Raw genomic sequence first — 15,405 nt, 5'->3', positions numbered from 1 at the left:
TACTCCTTTGTAAGTGCTCATTGTCAAAAACGAATCAGCATATCATAATTACAGTTCCTACAAGTACTATATTCTGTATATTGTATGCCTAATTTCACTGATGCCAAGAATACACCTAAATATGTCAATCCTCCTCTCAGAAGCTTCTTTGTAGTTTGGCAGTTCCCAATTTTCCTCTTAAACCCTGCAAGTCAAGAAAAAGGGAACCCCGTTGGGACCTTGCAATTATTATTTGAAGACATCTGGGGTTATTCACTTACTCAGCTTTGGATAGTACATCTATGTGATTTTGCTCAACTTGTCATGCCCCACTATGAATGGAGAACCTCAATGACTTTTAATGACAAAAAACATATATTGTTCAGACTGTTTCCAAGTGTATTTTTAAATTTCAGTTCTCCATAATGTTTAGTTATTCATTGACATTTAAAATTTTTTTAAGTTTATTTTTGGTGGGGGAGAGACAGAGAGAGAGAGGGAGAGAAAGAATCCTAAGCATGCTCCACACTTCAGTACAGACCCTGACACAGGGCTCAAGCTCATGAACCATGAGATCATGACCTGAGCCAAAACCAAGAGTCAGAAACTCAACAAAATGAGCCATCCAGGTGCCCCTGACATTTAAAATTAGTTGCAATAAGATACACTACACGTAACATAAAAATTTACTATCTTAACTATTTTTAAATGTACAGCTCAGTAGTGTTAGGTATATTTGCATTGCTGTGCAACCAGTTTCTGAAATGTTTTCATCTTGCAAAACTGAACATAACCATACCCATTGAACAACTCTGTTTCCCCCTTCCTCTAGCCCCTGGTAAGACCACCATTCTACTTTGTTTCTATGAGTTTGACTACTTTAGATATCTTCTATAAGAGAAATTATACAACATTTGTCTTGCTGTGACTGGCTTATTTCACTTGGCATAATGTCCTCAAGTTTCATCCATGTGGTAGCATGTGCCAGAATTTCCTTACTTTTTAGGGATGAATAATATTCCATTATACGTATATACTGCATTTTATTCATCCATTAATCTGCCAGTGGACATTTGAGTTGCTTCTACCTTTTGGCTCTTGCAAATAATATGGGTGTACATTTAATGACTTAATTATTTTTAATGACTTTAAGGCCACTGTTTGTGTGGCAACTCTGTTTACTTTTTACCTCTGAAAACAACTTGGCAGACCTTGGGAATAGTATCTTCAGAAGGAAAGGGCCACCCAAAAGCTATAGTCTTTCCTCTTTCCTTCTTTATAGGATAACAGGGTTTCTTCTTTAATAAAATAGTAATACAGAGGTTCATCTTAAGAAATGACATTATAGTTAAAAACTTGGCTTAGAAGCCCTACTCTCCACTCCAGTATTGGCAGAAATAAATAGGCATACTTGCTCTTTTTCTTTTTGTTATTATTTATTTTTTAATGTTTATTTATTTTTGAGAGGGGAGGGGAGGGAGAGAGAGAGGGAGAGGAAGAGAATCCCAGGCAGGCTCCATGCTGTCAGGGCAGAGCCCAACGTGGGGCTCAATCCCATGAACCATGAGATCATGACCTGAGCCAAAACCAGGAGTCAGACATTTAACCGATTAACCCACCCAGGTGCCCCACTTGCTCTTTTTCTATATGAGTAAATGAAAGAACAGGAATAAGACAAGATATATCATCTCCCCTAGTACAAATTTCTCTTCTTATTGATCTACTCAACATTAATGTACTTCCTGCTCTTTTTAAGTTTTGAAATATTTATCTTCTTTTTGATAGCTACTATCTTCATTTTGATAAAATGAATAGTTTATTTCTTAAATTATTTTGAAATTTTCTGTTAAAGTCAAATTCCAAATTTTCTTTCCCAGGCAGATGTCCTTAATTCACAAATCCCTCTGGAATCTGTCAGCAAATGCCAAACAACAAGGATTACTTTGAAATTACAGTTACTCAATACATGCCATGCTGCCCAGTGGTCTCAGTTGAGAGTTGGACTGGAAACACATGTTTTCTATTGTTCTGCTTTTATTTAGTGTCAGTTAAATTTGGAGGTAATAAAGTTGGTCCAGATAGCCACAAAAACACTCTGCTTTTGTGTATGATTCAAACCAACACTGTACCAACAACAACTTGGCTAAACTGTTAGTGAGACTTTTTCCTTTTAGTACTATTTCAGTAACTCACTTCTAAGTACGAGAGTAGAAAACTTAGAGTAACTTTTGCCCAAAGCGGTAACATCCTTTGACTTATAATTGTTTGTTTCTTCCTCTCTGAGGAATCTAGAGAATTGTCCAAATCCATCACTTCTGGTCTGACTTCCAATATTAACCCTGGTATCAGCATAAAGAATTGGTTGCCAAAGGACGGCTGGAGCGTATTCTAAGATGGAAGGGAAATTCACATGAAAATGTTAAGCAAGGATGGAACTTTCTATGAGGCACAGAAAACATTGGCGTCATCCACAGAAAACTTAGAGCAAGATATCTGGAAAAGTGGGAAGCCAATAAACTGCTATTATGCCTGATTCTTACATAGACATGATAGGAGGTTTTGCCATTAATCATAGGAACTCTGTGTCTTTGTGAATCAAATCATGTTCATATAAAGAAGCAGCTTTTGATTAGGTCCCCAAGACAAAAACTATTACTTAAGGTTGGGCAGGGCACAGCCCACACAGTGGTATGTGGTAACCCTGCCCAAGATATTTGAAAATGTGCTTGGAGATTGTGGTGCCTTTCAAGTAGTGGTTTGTGGTCATCGCTATATATGTGTGTTGTTGTATTTTTTATTTTTTCAAAAACATTACTAGGCAATCCAACTAGCAAACACAAATAAGGGCTGAGGTTTTCTTTTCCCCATAAAATATACAAAGCACTCCGTTATAGATAACCGTTATTTCACAAAGACTCTTTGACTTTATAACTTAAGAAAATCTTGCAAATAGTTTAAAGCGGTACCAATTCATAAGAAACAACAACAAATACTACTATGACTATGACTTCTAAAGAGCTCACAACCCATCCCTACATTCTTTACATCAGTGAGACAGACTTAGAGACAATTATGAATTATCTTTATTTTACACAGAGAAGCTGTGACCCAGAAGATTTTGGAACTTGTTCAAGGACACAAAGTAAAATGAATGAATTAATGAATGAATGATGACAAAACAGTAAAGCTGAAACAGAATTCAGGTCTTCAGATGTTCTCTCATCCTGTGATTTTTTTCTATTAGAACAATTTTTCTACCTACCAATCTTAAATTATTACTCACCTAGAGTAAGCACTTGTAAAAGCCATTTTAATGGGCTTTAAAACCACTTCACAAGTAGTTTTTTGTTCCCCACAGAGTCTGTGAACTTTTAACAGTATGAGAAGGAAAGAAAAAAAAGCATTTGTTACACTGAAAAAAATTTAGTACCAGCTTCTTCTTTCCTTCCTACAAAAAGACAGATTGTACTGAATTTATAAAAAACAATCTGCCTAAACCTCATTGCCTGAAAGTAGACAATGAGAATTCATAACTACCTTTTATGTACCCCACATTGTGCTGTGGAAATATTAAATAAGTACAGGTGTGATCCCTTCCCTCACCCCACTTACAATCCAGTCAGCCATCCATCCAGCCATCCAGCTCATGAGCCAGCATACAAGTATCCCTCATTGCAGACAGCGGAGATAAAGAGCTGACTGGGGCATATTCACAGTTCTCAAAGACCTCGTAGTCTAGGGGAGAAACAGACTGTACATGGCTAATTATAATATGGTGTAAGTGCTAAAACACTGCTCTAGTAGTAACACATAAAAGAAAGCAATATATTTCCCTTGGGAAGGGTAGTCTCTTGGGAATGTTTCATAGAAGGGAGAATATAGGAGCTAGGATTATGAAAGTAATCAGGATTATGTCTAGAAGAGAAAGGGCACAAGAGCATTTCCAGAAAAAAAAAAAAGATGAACAAAAGCATAGAAGCTTAAGAGTAAATGGAATTTAGCAGGAGAGTTCAGAGATGCTACTGGAGAGGTAGAGAAATCAAACTCTGAAGGGCCTCAGAGGAATGTTTCATATCATAGGAAATGGAGAGCCACTGAAGGGTTTCAAGCAGAGAAATTAATCTGTGATTTTAGAAAGTTAATTCCAGCAGCAGGATGGAAGATTTTAAGGTGAAAAGGAGATAAGTTGGTAGGCTATTTCATTAGTTCAAGCAAGAGATGGAGAGAATCCATAGCACTGCCCAATAAAATTTGCTGCAATGATGAAAATGTTCTACATCCATGCTGTCCCATATGGTAGCCATGAGCCACATGTGGCTACAGAGCACTAAACATTTAAATTGCCACATGTGACTAGTAGCTGCCATATTGGACAGTGCAGAGGCATCTTAGAGAAGCTGGCACTTGAGTTAAGCCTTAAAGGAGGATTTTTCCAATTGGTGTAGCTCACAATTGGGATATTTTTCAATCACCAAAGAGAATAACATAGAATACACTAGAGCTAATCAAAGAGAATAGAATAAAAAAAAAAGCATGCACTGCAGAGTAATATTGTTGAGAGATGTTTGTTTCGGTTATGTAGCTGGGTTTGTGTGTGTGTGTGTGTGTGTGTGTGTGTGTGTGTGTGTACCCTGGATCACAATGTAAATGTACTTTCCCTCTCCATTCTGCTTAAAAATGTTTGAAAGCCATTCCTTTATGAAAGGGTATGATTTAACTATGTTCAGAGTTATTAGGAAAACGTTTCCAGAAACGCAGAGTTTAAGTTCATTGGAGTTTAGAATAGGGAATAGGGATAACTCTGGACCTTTCAAGACTTTCTTAATTACTATTTTGCCTTCCAAAAATTAATAGACTTTATTATTTAGAACAGCTTTAGACTTACAGAAAAGTTGAGAAGATAGTACAGAGTCTCCACATGCCCTGTACCCAGTTTCCCCTACTAATATCTTACATTAGTATGACACATGTGTTACAATTAATGAGCCAATGTTGATATGCTATTCAGTAAAGCTAGTATGTTACTCGTATTTCCTTGGCTTTTACCTAGTATCCTTTTTTCCTTTCCAGGATTCCACCCGGAATAACACGTTGCATCTAGTTGTTGTGTTTCCATAGGCTGCTTTGAGCTATGACAGTTTTTCACACTTAGCTTGTTTCTGATGACCTTGAGAGTTTAAGGGGTACATATTCTACAGCATGCTACTCTGTTGGAATTTTGTCTGGTGTTTTTTCTCATGATTAGACTGAGGTTGTCAGTTATTTGGGATAAAAACACAGAGGTAAAGTGCCATTTTCATGCCATGATATCATAGATACCTACCATTAACATCATTTATCACTATTGATGTTGGCCTTGATCCACTGGCTGAGGTAGTGCTTAATCAGTCTTCTCCACTGTAAATTTACTTTTTTATCTCCCTTTTCAAATAGTACTCTTTGGAAGGAAATCACTCTGCTCCTTTTAAAAATGAATTACTTAATTAAAGGGAGGCTTGAACTTGGAGTAAATCATATTGAGTTCCTTCCAAAAGGAAACCTACTTCTGAGAACAGACACAGTCTCTTTTTAGATTCAGTGTCTCTTTCTGTAGCAGGCAGAATAATTTTTTCACATCTCAGATTTTCAGGTTCCTAATATGAAGCACACACACAAAAGCTGAGTGACTGACATAGAGTTCCAAAGTAAGTCAGAAAGGAATTAACCCAAAATCAATTGCAAATCCTTCTGACTTTTCTCCTCAGCCCCAGATTCTGATGTTTTAGAAGTAAATTTAACCCAAAATGTGTTGGAGGGTGCTTTTTTTAATCCCCCAAGAGAGAAGATTCATTTTTAGCTAATGTTTAGAAAGGAAGATCTCATACTGAGAAAATCCAGGTATTTGGAGTACCTTCTTTAGGTGCAGGATCACGTGTTCTGTGATATTAGCAAGGTAAATTCCACCCTGCCAAACCACCTGCTACTTACCTCTCACTGCAGTTGCCTAACTTTCGGCCACTCCTATTCCCATGGACAGAAAACAACACAGAACTTCTGAGCAAGCCCCACCTCCACATTTGTTACATCCCTGCACGTTCCCTTTACAGTATTCTCATTTCATGACTCAAACATGGGTTCATGGGAACACATGTTGTTGTTTGTTTTTCATTGTTGATGTTGCTCTATTTATCCTTTCTTGTCCATTCAGGCCGGAACAAAGTCCTGCTCCTGAGTAATGTGTGTCATAAGTCCCAGGTCCTCCCTGTTCATTCTGGGAAAAGAGGTGAAACTTTATCTCCTTCCTCACTGGACACAACTCTAGTGAGAGAAAAAAATCATCATCTGTTGATAAAAAAAGGGCAGTGACATTCAGAAATAAAATATAGTCACTTACTCTCCAATCAATTGTAGGATAACTTCTTAGGGGACTTCCAAGCCCTTACTGTTTTCCACTGCCCCAGTGTCCCTGTTCATTTGCTGGATTCTCTGTAGGATTCAGTCTCTTCCTGTGGTTCCCAGGACTCTAATAATCCTTCTCCCTCTTCCTCCCCTGAACTTGGTAAAACTCTGCTTTGGGTCTTTTAACCATACTAAGATGTACATCACTAACAAGAACCTTAATTTTTGCCAGTTCCAGGTAACATTTGCATTAAATAGGCATCAGGATCCACATTTGGTTAGAGGAGCATATGAACTGTGGGATTCAGGAAAGAGTCCTGAGTAAGGCAAGAAGAGTAGAGACTGGGGAAACAGGGTAGGGCTGAAGTCTTCCAGATACCCTACATACCTGGCTCCATTGTCCTTGCTCAAGACTGAGTCTTCTAAGACCACAGAAAACCTTCACTGGACTTTTCACTTCTTTCATCCAATGTTAATTCCCAAAACACAGGGTGTTCCCTGCCTGGTCCAGTCACTTCCATTCAGTTTGACAAACCAATTTAAATGTCAACAAATTCAATATCAATTTGGTGTTAGCCCCATAGACTTGGCCCTTTTCTTTAAACTGAGTGATTTGGTCTAGGGGATCTCAGTTCCATTAACATTCTAGATTTCATTTTAACATTCTAGATTTCACTTTAGCTGCCCAACACATGTGGCAAATATTGTCCATAATGTATATGGGTGGAATATACTCAACTGAATTAGAATCCTCAAGGGTGCCTGGGTGGCTCAGTTTGTTGAGCCTCCGACTTTGGCTCAGGTCACGATCTCACAGTTTGTGGGTTTGAGCCCCACGTCAGGCTCTGTGCTGACTGCTTGCTCAGAGCCTGGAGCCTGCTTCAGATTCTGTGTCTCCTTCTCTCTCTGCCCCTCCCCCGCTCACGCTTTGTCTCACTCTGTTTCTCAAAAATAAATAAATGTAAAAAAAAAAATTTAAAAAAAAAAAGAATCCTCAAAGATGATGGTGACTATCTCTGTCACCATGGAATCTCCAGTTCCTAGCGCAATTTCCAGCATGTCAATAATTATTTTCAGTAAATAAAAGGGAGGGAGGGAGGGAGGGAGGGAGGGAGGGAGGGAAAGAGGAAAGGCTTTTTCCAGTTAGATTCTAACTTCCTATCTATATGCTTCTCCATGTACAAATCCTTTGAATTGATGCTACAGTTTCATTTTTACTAATCCTTACAGCAAACTTAAACACTAGGGATTATTATCTCCAGTTTACAACTGAGGACATTAAAGCCCAAAACAGTTAAGTACTGGGCCAAGGTCACACAGCCAGTATGTGGACGAGTCAGGACTTGAACCAACATCTATCTTTATTCCCAAATCCATACTCTGCATTATGCAAATGTAATAAAAGCATTTCCCAAACTATAAATAATCCAAATTGTTTTGTTATTATTATTAAAGAAACTCTGGTAAATCAAATCCATTAGGCACCTTAGAATGTAGCACCACACTGGTCCCCATGTTTTTAAAACAATGGCCCAGAGAAAGCCTTTCCTTATGCTTCACAGTCCATTCCTCCAAGTAACACTGCTGCCCTTTGCTTCACCTCCTACCTCTTACAGGGAGCCTCAATTGCTTTGTGTTCCATAGGGGCTTCCAGCCCTCCCAATTCACCCAAGGGTATCATCACTCAGCTTCAGCTGTCGGTCACACCCATCTAGGCCCCTGCAGCCACATCACTATCTGCTTAAGCAATGCTACCCCTAAAAGTACAGCCTCCTTAAAGATCTAGGAAGGTTTTTAAAATCATCAAGTTTAGAGGAACAAAATTGTTTTAATGTATGTTTATTTTTGAAAGAGAGAGAGAGAGAGGGAGAGAGAGAGAGAGAGAGAGAGAGAATGCAAACTGGGGAGAGGTAGAGAGTGAGGGGGAGGGGCAGAGAGAGAGAGGGGGACAGCAAATCCAAAGTGGGTTCTGTGCTGACAGCAGCCAGCCAGATGCAGGGCTCAAACTCACAAATTAACGGAGTCATGACCCGAGCCAAGCCGAAGTCAGATGCTTAACCAACTGAGCCACCCAGGAGCCCCGAGGGAAAAATTATTTTAAAGGTAACAAACTACTGCCTCCCTCTTTTCCATATATGGAAATCATCTTTCAAAAGCTCTTAACCAAAAACAAGGAGATTCACTGTGTGCTTGAGCAGAGTTACCATTTTAAGTTCTTTGTTTAGCTTTACTGGGATAGGGCATTAGGTCGTTAAGGAAGTGAGCAAACTAATTCCACCCTTCATTGTGAGAAATTAAGACTTCAAGATGTTTCCTCTCATCTAGTTCTATGTTACCTATGGGTAATTCGTTTCATTGCATTTCTGCCATCTTATTTCCCCAAATTCAGCCTATTCTCCTAGTTTCCTTCTTAGCATCTTTCCATGTCCTTTCCCCCATGTGGTACTCATTCCTGGCCCCTCAGCCATTGTGTGTTTGTTACATGGTCCAGCGTGCTGCCTGTAAGAGCATCTCCTGTCTGCAGGTCCATTTTGGGGAAAGATTCCTTCTGAAGCCATTACTATTCAGAAGAAATCACACAGTAGTACTCAAAATGCATTTGTTGATGAATGAGTGAATTCTTCTACCCACATTACTCATCTTAAAAAGTGGGTTTTTTAAATCTTGGATGCAGTCCCATAGGAAATTTAAAAATGGAATCAAAAGGAAGTAGACATATATTACTTAAGCAAATCTAGAACCTAAATATAGTGATATTCCAACAATAGATTGTAGCAGATGGTTTACCAATAATAACCCACTCTCTCTTCTCACCTTTTCTTTTTTTAAATGTTTTACACAATTTTATCCCATTTTATTCTGTAAAAATGCACACAGATTCTAGAATATACTATAATGCCATTTTTTTTCAACTGCATTAGTAATTTTTTAAAATTATAGTTGGTTCAGTATCCAACTGGGTAGCTCAGTTGGTTCAGTATCCAACTCTCGATTTAAGCTCAGGTCATGATCTCACAGTCGTGGGATCAAGCCCCGTGTCAGGCTCTGTGCTGACAGCACACAAGCTTGGGGTTCTCTTTCTCCTCTCCCCCTACCCCTCCCTTGCACACACTCAAACTCCCTCTCTCTCAAAATAAATAAATATTTTAAAAAATAACATATAGGTGACATACAATGTTATATTAATTTCAGATGTACAACATGGTGATTCAGCACACTAACAGCACTCACTACATAAGTGTAGTCACCATACAGTTATTGCAATTATTATTGACCATTTTTCCTATGCTGTACTTTTCATCCCCGTGACTAATTTACATAGTTATCTTTCTACCTAAGAAACAATAAACAATCTTTAAAATTGCTTTTCATCAATAAGGGAAAAAATAATCCAAGTGGGGGGAGAAATCAATGCCTTTTATTGACTTTTAGAACTTCAGGAGACCAAAGTGACATATGACAATAAAAGCATTTTTTACATGTCAGAATGGCTACCGAGAGGGTTAGAAAATTATACAGAGGACTGGAAAAACTAGCAAGACAAGAAAAACTTCTAAAATCTTAATTCTCTAAATTGTTAGCAATGTGTAATCAATGTCCTACCAGGTGTCCACCTTTGGTGTAATGCATTTGGTATGCTTTAGATCTATTGTTTGATTGACTGGTTGATTGATTTTTTACAGCTTAAAATAATAAACATTGACTGTCTCACAGTTTCTGTGGCTCTGGAATCTGAGCACATCTTAGCTGAGCAACTCTGGCTCAGGGTCTCTCACAAGACTGCAGTCAAGGTATCCGTCGGGGCTGCTCAAGCAAGAAATTTAATTTTAGAAAACAAAGCTATGGCTTGTGTGTATTTTTAAAAGCTAAAATGTAGAGAGAAAAAGTCAATGATATGTCTATAAATAATTTGTAAATGAGTAATTTATCTCATTTATAAAAGTGAAAAGAGTATTAAGAATATTTTAACCAGATTTTTAGTACAAGGTTGATCCTGAATGAGTAACGCCCATGGGAGAACAGAGACAGGTTTTCTGAAATCACTGGGCTTCAAATTCATTTCAACTTGGCTTTAGAATGCAGGGAAGGCCATGTGTCCATATGAAATTAACTCCTCATTCTCTCAAACCTACCACAGCAATCCCCTGTTAACCCTTAGAGACCCCTTCACTCATAGGATAAAGACAAAATGTTTAACTTATCCACCTAGGCCCTGCAGTGGTTGCCTAACTCTGGCCATTCCCTTCTCTTCAGTTTTCTCCTACTCCCATCCTCCATCCCCAGATCTCTATGGCTCCATTCCCTGCCTCCCACAAACATCCATCAACCCTCTTCCCACCTTAACTTTGGCACAAACACAACTTGATCCCTATCTTGGCCATTCTCCCACCTGACTACCCATTTTATCTGTATGACTTATAGTCATCCCTTGAATCTCATCTCAAATATCTCTTCCTCCAAGACATGCTGAGACTGGATCAGGTTTCCCACAGCCCCTTATACACTGCTGTTTTCCTTTAGGGCATAATGTAGTTGGAAATTACATATTTGTGTATATTATTTGATTGCTACCTGTCTCCTCAACCGGACCAAGTTTCCTAAGGGATCTATGCCATAGGTCTATGCCTATGTCTGAGTCATTGTTCTCCCACCTTCTCCTAGTACAACCTGGAACATGATACCTGATGAAGGTATTCTCACACTCCCCAACAGTTACCTGGTGCCACCCTGAATCCTATCTAGGTAATGAAGAGGAAGCAAGTATGGGTAGTCATGAATAGAGTTTTAAATATAATATATACAGTTGTCTAGTGGGACACCCTAACAGCTCAAATGGTGATACCTCCTCATTTTCTCCATTTCAGCCTATCAGTGAAAAATGTTGGTTGTTTGGATAATATCACTCACTGAAATTACCACTTCTTCGGTCATTCATTTCCTCCAAGACCTAATTCTATTGGCCTTTGCTCTTTCTCTGCAACCAAAGCTAGGAATGAAAAATAATGTGGAAGTCAGCTCTTACCAAGGTCCACCTACCAGGACAAGGCATTTAAATCCAATTACTTAGTTCTTACTTTGGCTTTTAGGAAAGATGGGAGGCTGACTTTTCATAAGTGCAATGACTTCAGTTTGTATCATCCATTTATTTGGATTACCCTGGCCATTATTACAGATAATTGCAACCTGGTAACACAAAGACTTCATTTTCAGGTGTTTTTTGTTTTTTGTTTTTTGGTTTTGTTTTTTTTTTTTTTTTTTGTAGAAATTACACTTATCAGAAAGAGTTACTTATTATCAAAGCCAAACTGTTGAAAGTCAATAATAGCTAACTATATCCTACTTAGGTTGGGACTCTGAGTGATCTATAACTATTATTTTTCTTTAAGTTGGTTGCTTGTCATTCATTTATTCACTCATTCAGCGCATATTTACTTATGACCATAGCCTGAGGAGTCCACAGTCCTATGGAGCAAATACATCATACTTTCACGAAAAAGAATCAAAGAAAAGAGACATTTTCAGGTCAGAAGATAGAAATGATCTTTAAAAAATTTAACTGTGATTTGAATAGGAAGCGTTCCCAAAGTGGAATTAGATGATGTGGCACCGTTATATTCTTAGGAGTAAGCAGAAGAGGCACAAAGGTCAGCTTGTATTACCATAGACACCTATCATGTCTATGAAACTTTATAGAATCTTCCCAAGAATCTTTTTTAGAAATGATAGATGCCCTTCTTTCTAGGAGGTTTTAGATGCATATAGTTGTAACTGTGATCCATCTAATCACAGTGAGACCAAGAAAACATTTTTATGTGGTTTTCATAAGTTCTCTACCCAAAAATCAAATGACCATCCAACTTTGGGCTTCCCGTTTGTTTTAGAGATCCCCAAGACCACCCACCTGTTCAGTGACCTACCAGAAAGACTCACAGAAGTCAATATATATTTATACTCACAGATAAGGATTATTACAGTGAACAGATGTACAACAGTATCAGCAAGGAATAAAGATACAGGTAGTATCCCAAAAAATTCATTTAGAGGCTTCTGATGCTCTCTCTCTCCCATGAGTGGACAGACCAAATGCTCTTCTTTCTCCACTAGCAAAAAGTGCAGTGATACACATGCAATATTTCTGCCCAGAGGAGCCCATTAGAGACACAGCACTGAAGTCTTCACTGGGGCTTGTTCCATGGACATCCTTTGCCTGACAATTACCAAAACTCCAGACTTCCAGAATAAAGTAGGTGTTCACCATGAATTATGTCATTTGCACAGTTTAGGCGTAGTGAATCATCCTTATCCATTAGGGAATGGAGAGAACATTCCAAAAGCCAAGTTCCCAGATGCCAGCCCAGGGCCAAACTTGCAAGCAGATCCTTCTAAAGATAGCAGCCTCAGGCTTGCTATATTAACTCTTTTCTGCACACCATTCTTTAAATCTTCTTCCAGAATACATACTGTAGGAAATAGAAAGTTCACACTTCTCACTCTTTGTACACATGGCTAAAGAAAATGTGGTTAGCCTCAATTTTTAGATATTTTCACTAGACTATTACTAGCAATTATCATTTTTAGATAAATATTATCATTACTAATATTGTTGCCATTAATCCTAGTACTAATTATTATTCATAATGGCAAAATTATGAATTCCTATGATTAACATATTGGGTATTATTTCTATATAATACTCATATTAATCCATTCAGTGATCATTAACATGTTTTTAAAGGTGTTAACGTGTGGAGACCATGAAAACCTAAGGAGTTTCTGTGTTTGGTTCCTTATTTTATTTCTCTTCCCATCTGTTAACAGGACAGACTTTCTGCAGCTTGAAAGGAGCCGACCATGGATTTCAGACGTGTGAAGGACTATTTCTCCTGGCTCTACTATCAGTACCAAATCATTAGCTGCTGTGCTGTCTTGGAACCCTGGGAGCGATCCATGTTCAATACGATCTTACTAACCATTTTTGCTATGGTGGTATACACCGCCTATGTTTTTATCCCAATCCACATTCGTCTGGCTTGGGAATTTTTCTCCAAAATGTGTGGCTATCACAGTTCAATTTCTAATTGATCTTAGTTGCATTCTGTGAATTGGCATTGCCTCTGTAAATGTTGCTTACAACTTACCAACTTAACATGAATACTGTGTCTTCTTCCACTCTCTGATCTGAAAAGCTCCCTTCTCTATGCACTCTTGTATCTTGCCTGAAATGTGAGATAGGTGTCTCTTTAGGTTCTTCTGTACATTCTGCATTGAGCATCGGACCATGGATAACACAAAGACCTTACCTCACATACCAGCCGTATTCTCTCAACTTAAATCTACAACTTCAGATTTTTTTTTTTAATCAGAAATTTCATATAAAATTTTTCTGGGAAGTTGGCTCCTAAGAGACCTACCAGAATCATATTTAAAATGCTCCCTTGATACTTGTTCTGTACTAAAGGGTCTATTTTTAAAAATCTGTTCATAAGCTCCTGTCAAAAGTATCCTATCCTTGTTTACAACATATGAAAAGATATGAATAAATTATATGGGCCCCCTAAAGTCTTATTTTCTAGTAAACTGCTGATAACTAAAATTCTTTTACTTCAAGTGCAAAAGAATAGGCTGGAGGCAATTATCTCTTTTCAGACACGGTTCATGAATTATTTCAAATGCCTTCTAAAAGTCTGGATTTATAACAGGTTAAAATCAACAATGTTGATTTTAGATAACCCAGTAAGTATTATGACACAAAAATGTTAAGTGTAAGGAACAAAACATAATCAAAGTAAATTTAGATATTGTGACTTGCGATGCTGCCTGGCCTTGCGTGATGCTGGGGAGCCAGGGGGAGAAGGGGGAGGGAAAAGAAACTGCTTTCTTTCTGTGATTTCACTCAGTGGAGGGCTGGGGGGAAGCACGTATTGGGCTACAGGAAGAAACGCTAATAAATAGACTGGAAGTAATATTCTACCAGCAGGAACTTGACAGCTCCAGTTAAATGCTTTGATATAGTGACTCCTTTGCAGAGCAAAAACAAGATTTATTCAATTTCCTTCAAAGTGTTTATCTCAAAAACAAATACAAGTTTTTAAGTCTACTGCTGAATCAGATGTGAATGCCAAAGGCCAAACCTTATAGTTTGTCTTTCCTTCCAATAACCAGTAAGGTTAGTAATTCTGGAGGGTAAAAATGGAAATAGTTTTTGGACAATATTTGCACCTATGTTTGTATTATGGGGGAAAAAAAAAAGAAAACATTCCCAGGAAGCCCAGAGAGAAAGACGTTTGGCATGCCAAATTAACATGCATGTTTGTTAAAAAACAAAAACGTGTTTTGAAGATAAACCAGATCTGAACATGTACTGTTGATTTTTGCAAAATAAAATTAGGTTTAATTTTGTAAATAAAATATTCACCTCCAGATTTGCTTTTTCCTCATATTACACTAAATATCCAGGTGCTTCTGTCCTCATTTGTTCCCAGACTTCCTGTTTCTTACTAATCCATTGTGGCAACTGATCTTAAAACAGTAGGATAAAACTAACATCTATCAAGAGCCTTCTCCATAGTGAACACATTTTACATGTTGAAGTAGGTACTAAGGTCTCCCAGTTACAGGTAAGGAAAGTAGAACTTGGCAAAGATGAGATTCATGTTTAAGATCCTTTATCTACTAGTGGCAAAGCAAGAAAGCAAATCCAGGACCGCACAGGGCCCTGAAATATTTGCCACATGCAAGCCCATGGGAGGATAATGTGAGCAAATGAAAGTTGATGGGATAGGGTCACCAACATGTCAGAAAGCAAAACCACATCAATTTAAAGGGGCAAGGGTATGAGGAGACAGCTGAGGTCAGAGGAACAACAGGCCCAAGTCCCAGCTTCCACCTTTGCTGTTACCCAAGTGCTGTGTTCACCCATTTCTATGCTGTCCAGGCCCATCTGCCTATTTTGAAAGATTGCTTTCACTTTTAAATATTTAACAGAGGATTCTCAGTTAAGCATGAACTTGGACACATTCCCAGTTCACAATGATTTAACACCCTTAT

The 15,405-nt window shown here is 38.2% G+C and overlaps 1 protein-coding gene across 3 annotated transcripts in view; it reads left to right on the top strand.

Moving 5' to 3' along the window:
- SPTSSB (serine palmitoyltransferase small subunit B) overlaps positions 1 to 14,766 on the top strand; it is a 30,029-nt gene extending 15,263 nt beyond the window's left edge. For 2 of the 3 annotated variants that reach the window (XM_047875218.1, XM_047875217.1), the window contains exon 3: positions 13,177 to 14,766. In XM_047875218.1, coding sequence (XP_047731174.1) covers positions 13,210 to 13,440 — 231 coding nt within the window. In that variant the 5' untranslated portion in view covers positions 13,177 to 13,209 and the 3' untranslated portion in view covers positions 13,441 to 14,766. Of the gene's footprint in view, positions 1 to 1,856; positions 7,232 to 13,176 lie in introns of those variants that run through there. The other variant, XR_007155631.1, reaches the window with a different exon arrangement.
- The last annotated feature ends 639 nt before the right edge of the window (positions 14,767 to 15,405 follow it).

The sequence above is a fragment of the Prionailurus viverrinus genome, chromosome C2, assembly GCF_022837055.1.
Source record: "Prionailurus viverrinus isolate Anna chromosome C2, UM_Priviv_1.0, whole genome shotgun sequence".
Taxonomy (NCBI): Eukaryota; Metazoa; Chordata; class Mammalia; order Carnivora; family Felidae; genus Prionailurus; species Prionailurus viverrinus.
This window is presented reverse-complemented; position numbering and strand designations above follow the sequence as displayed.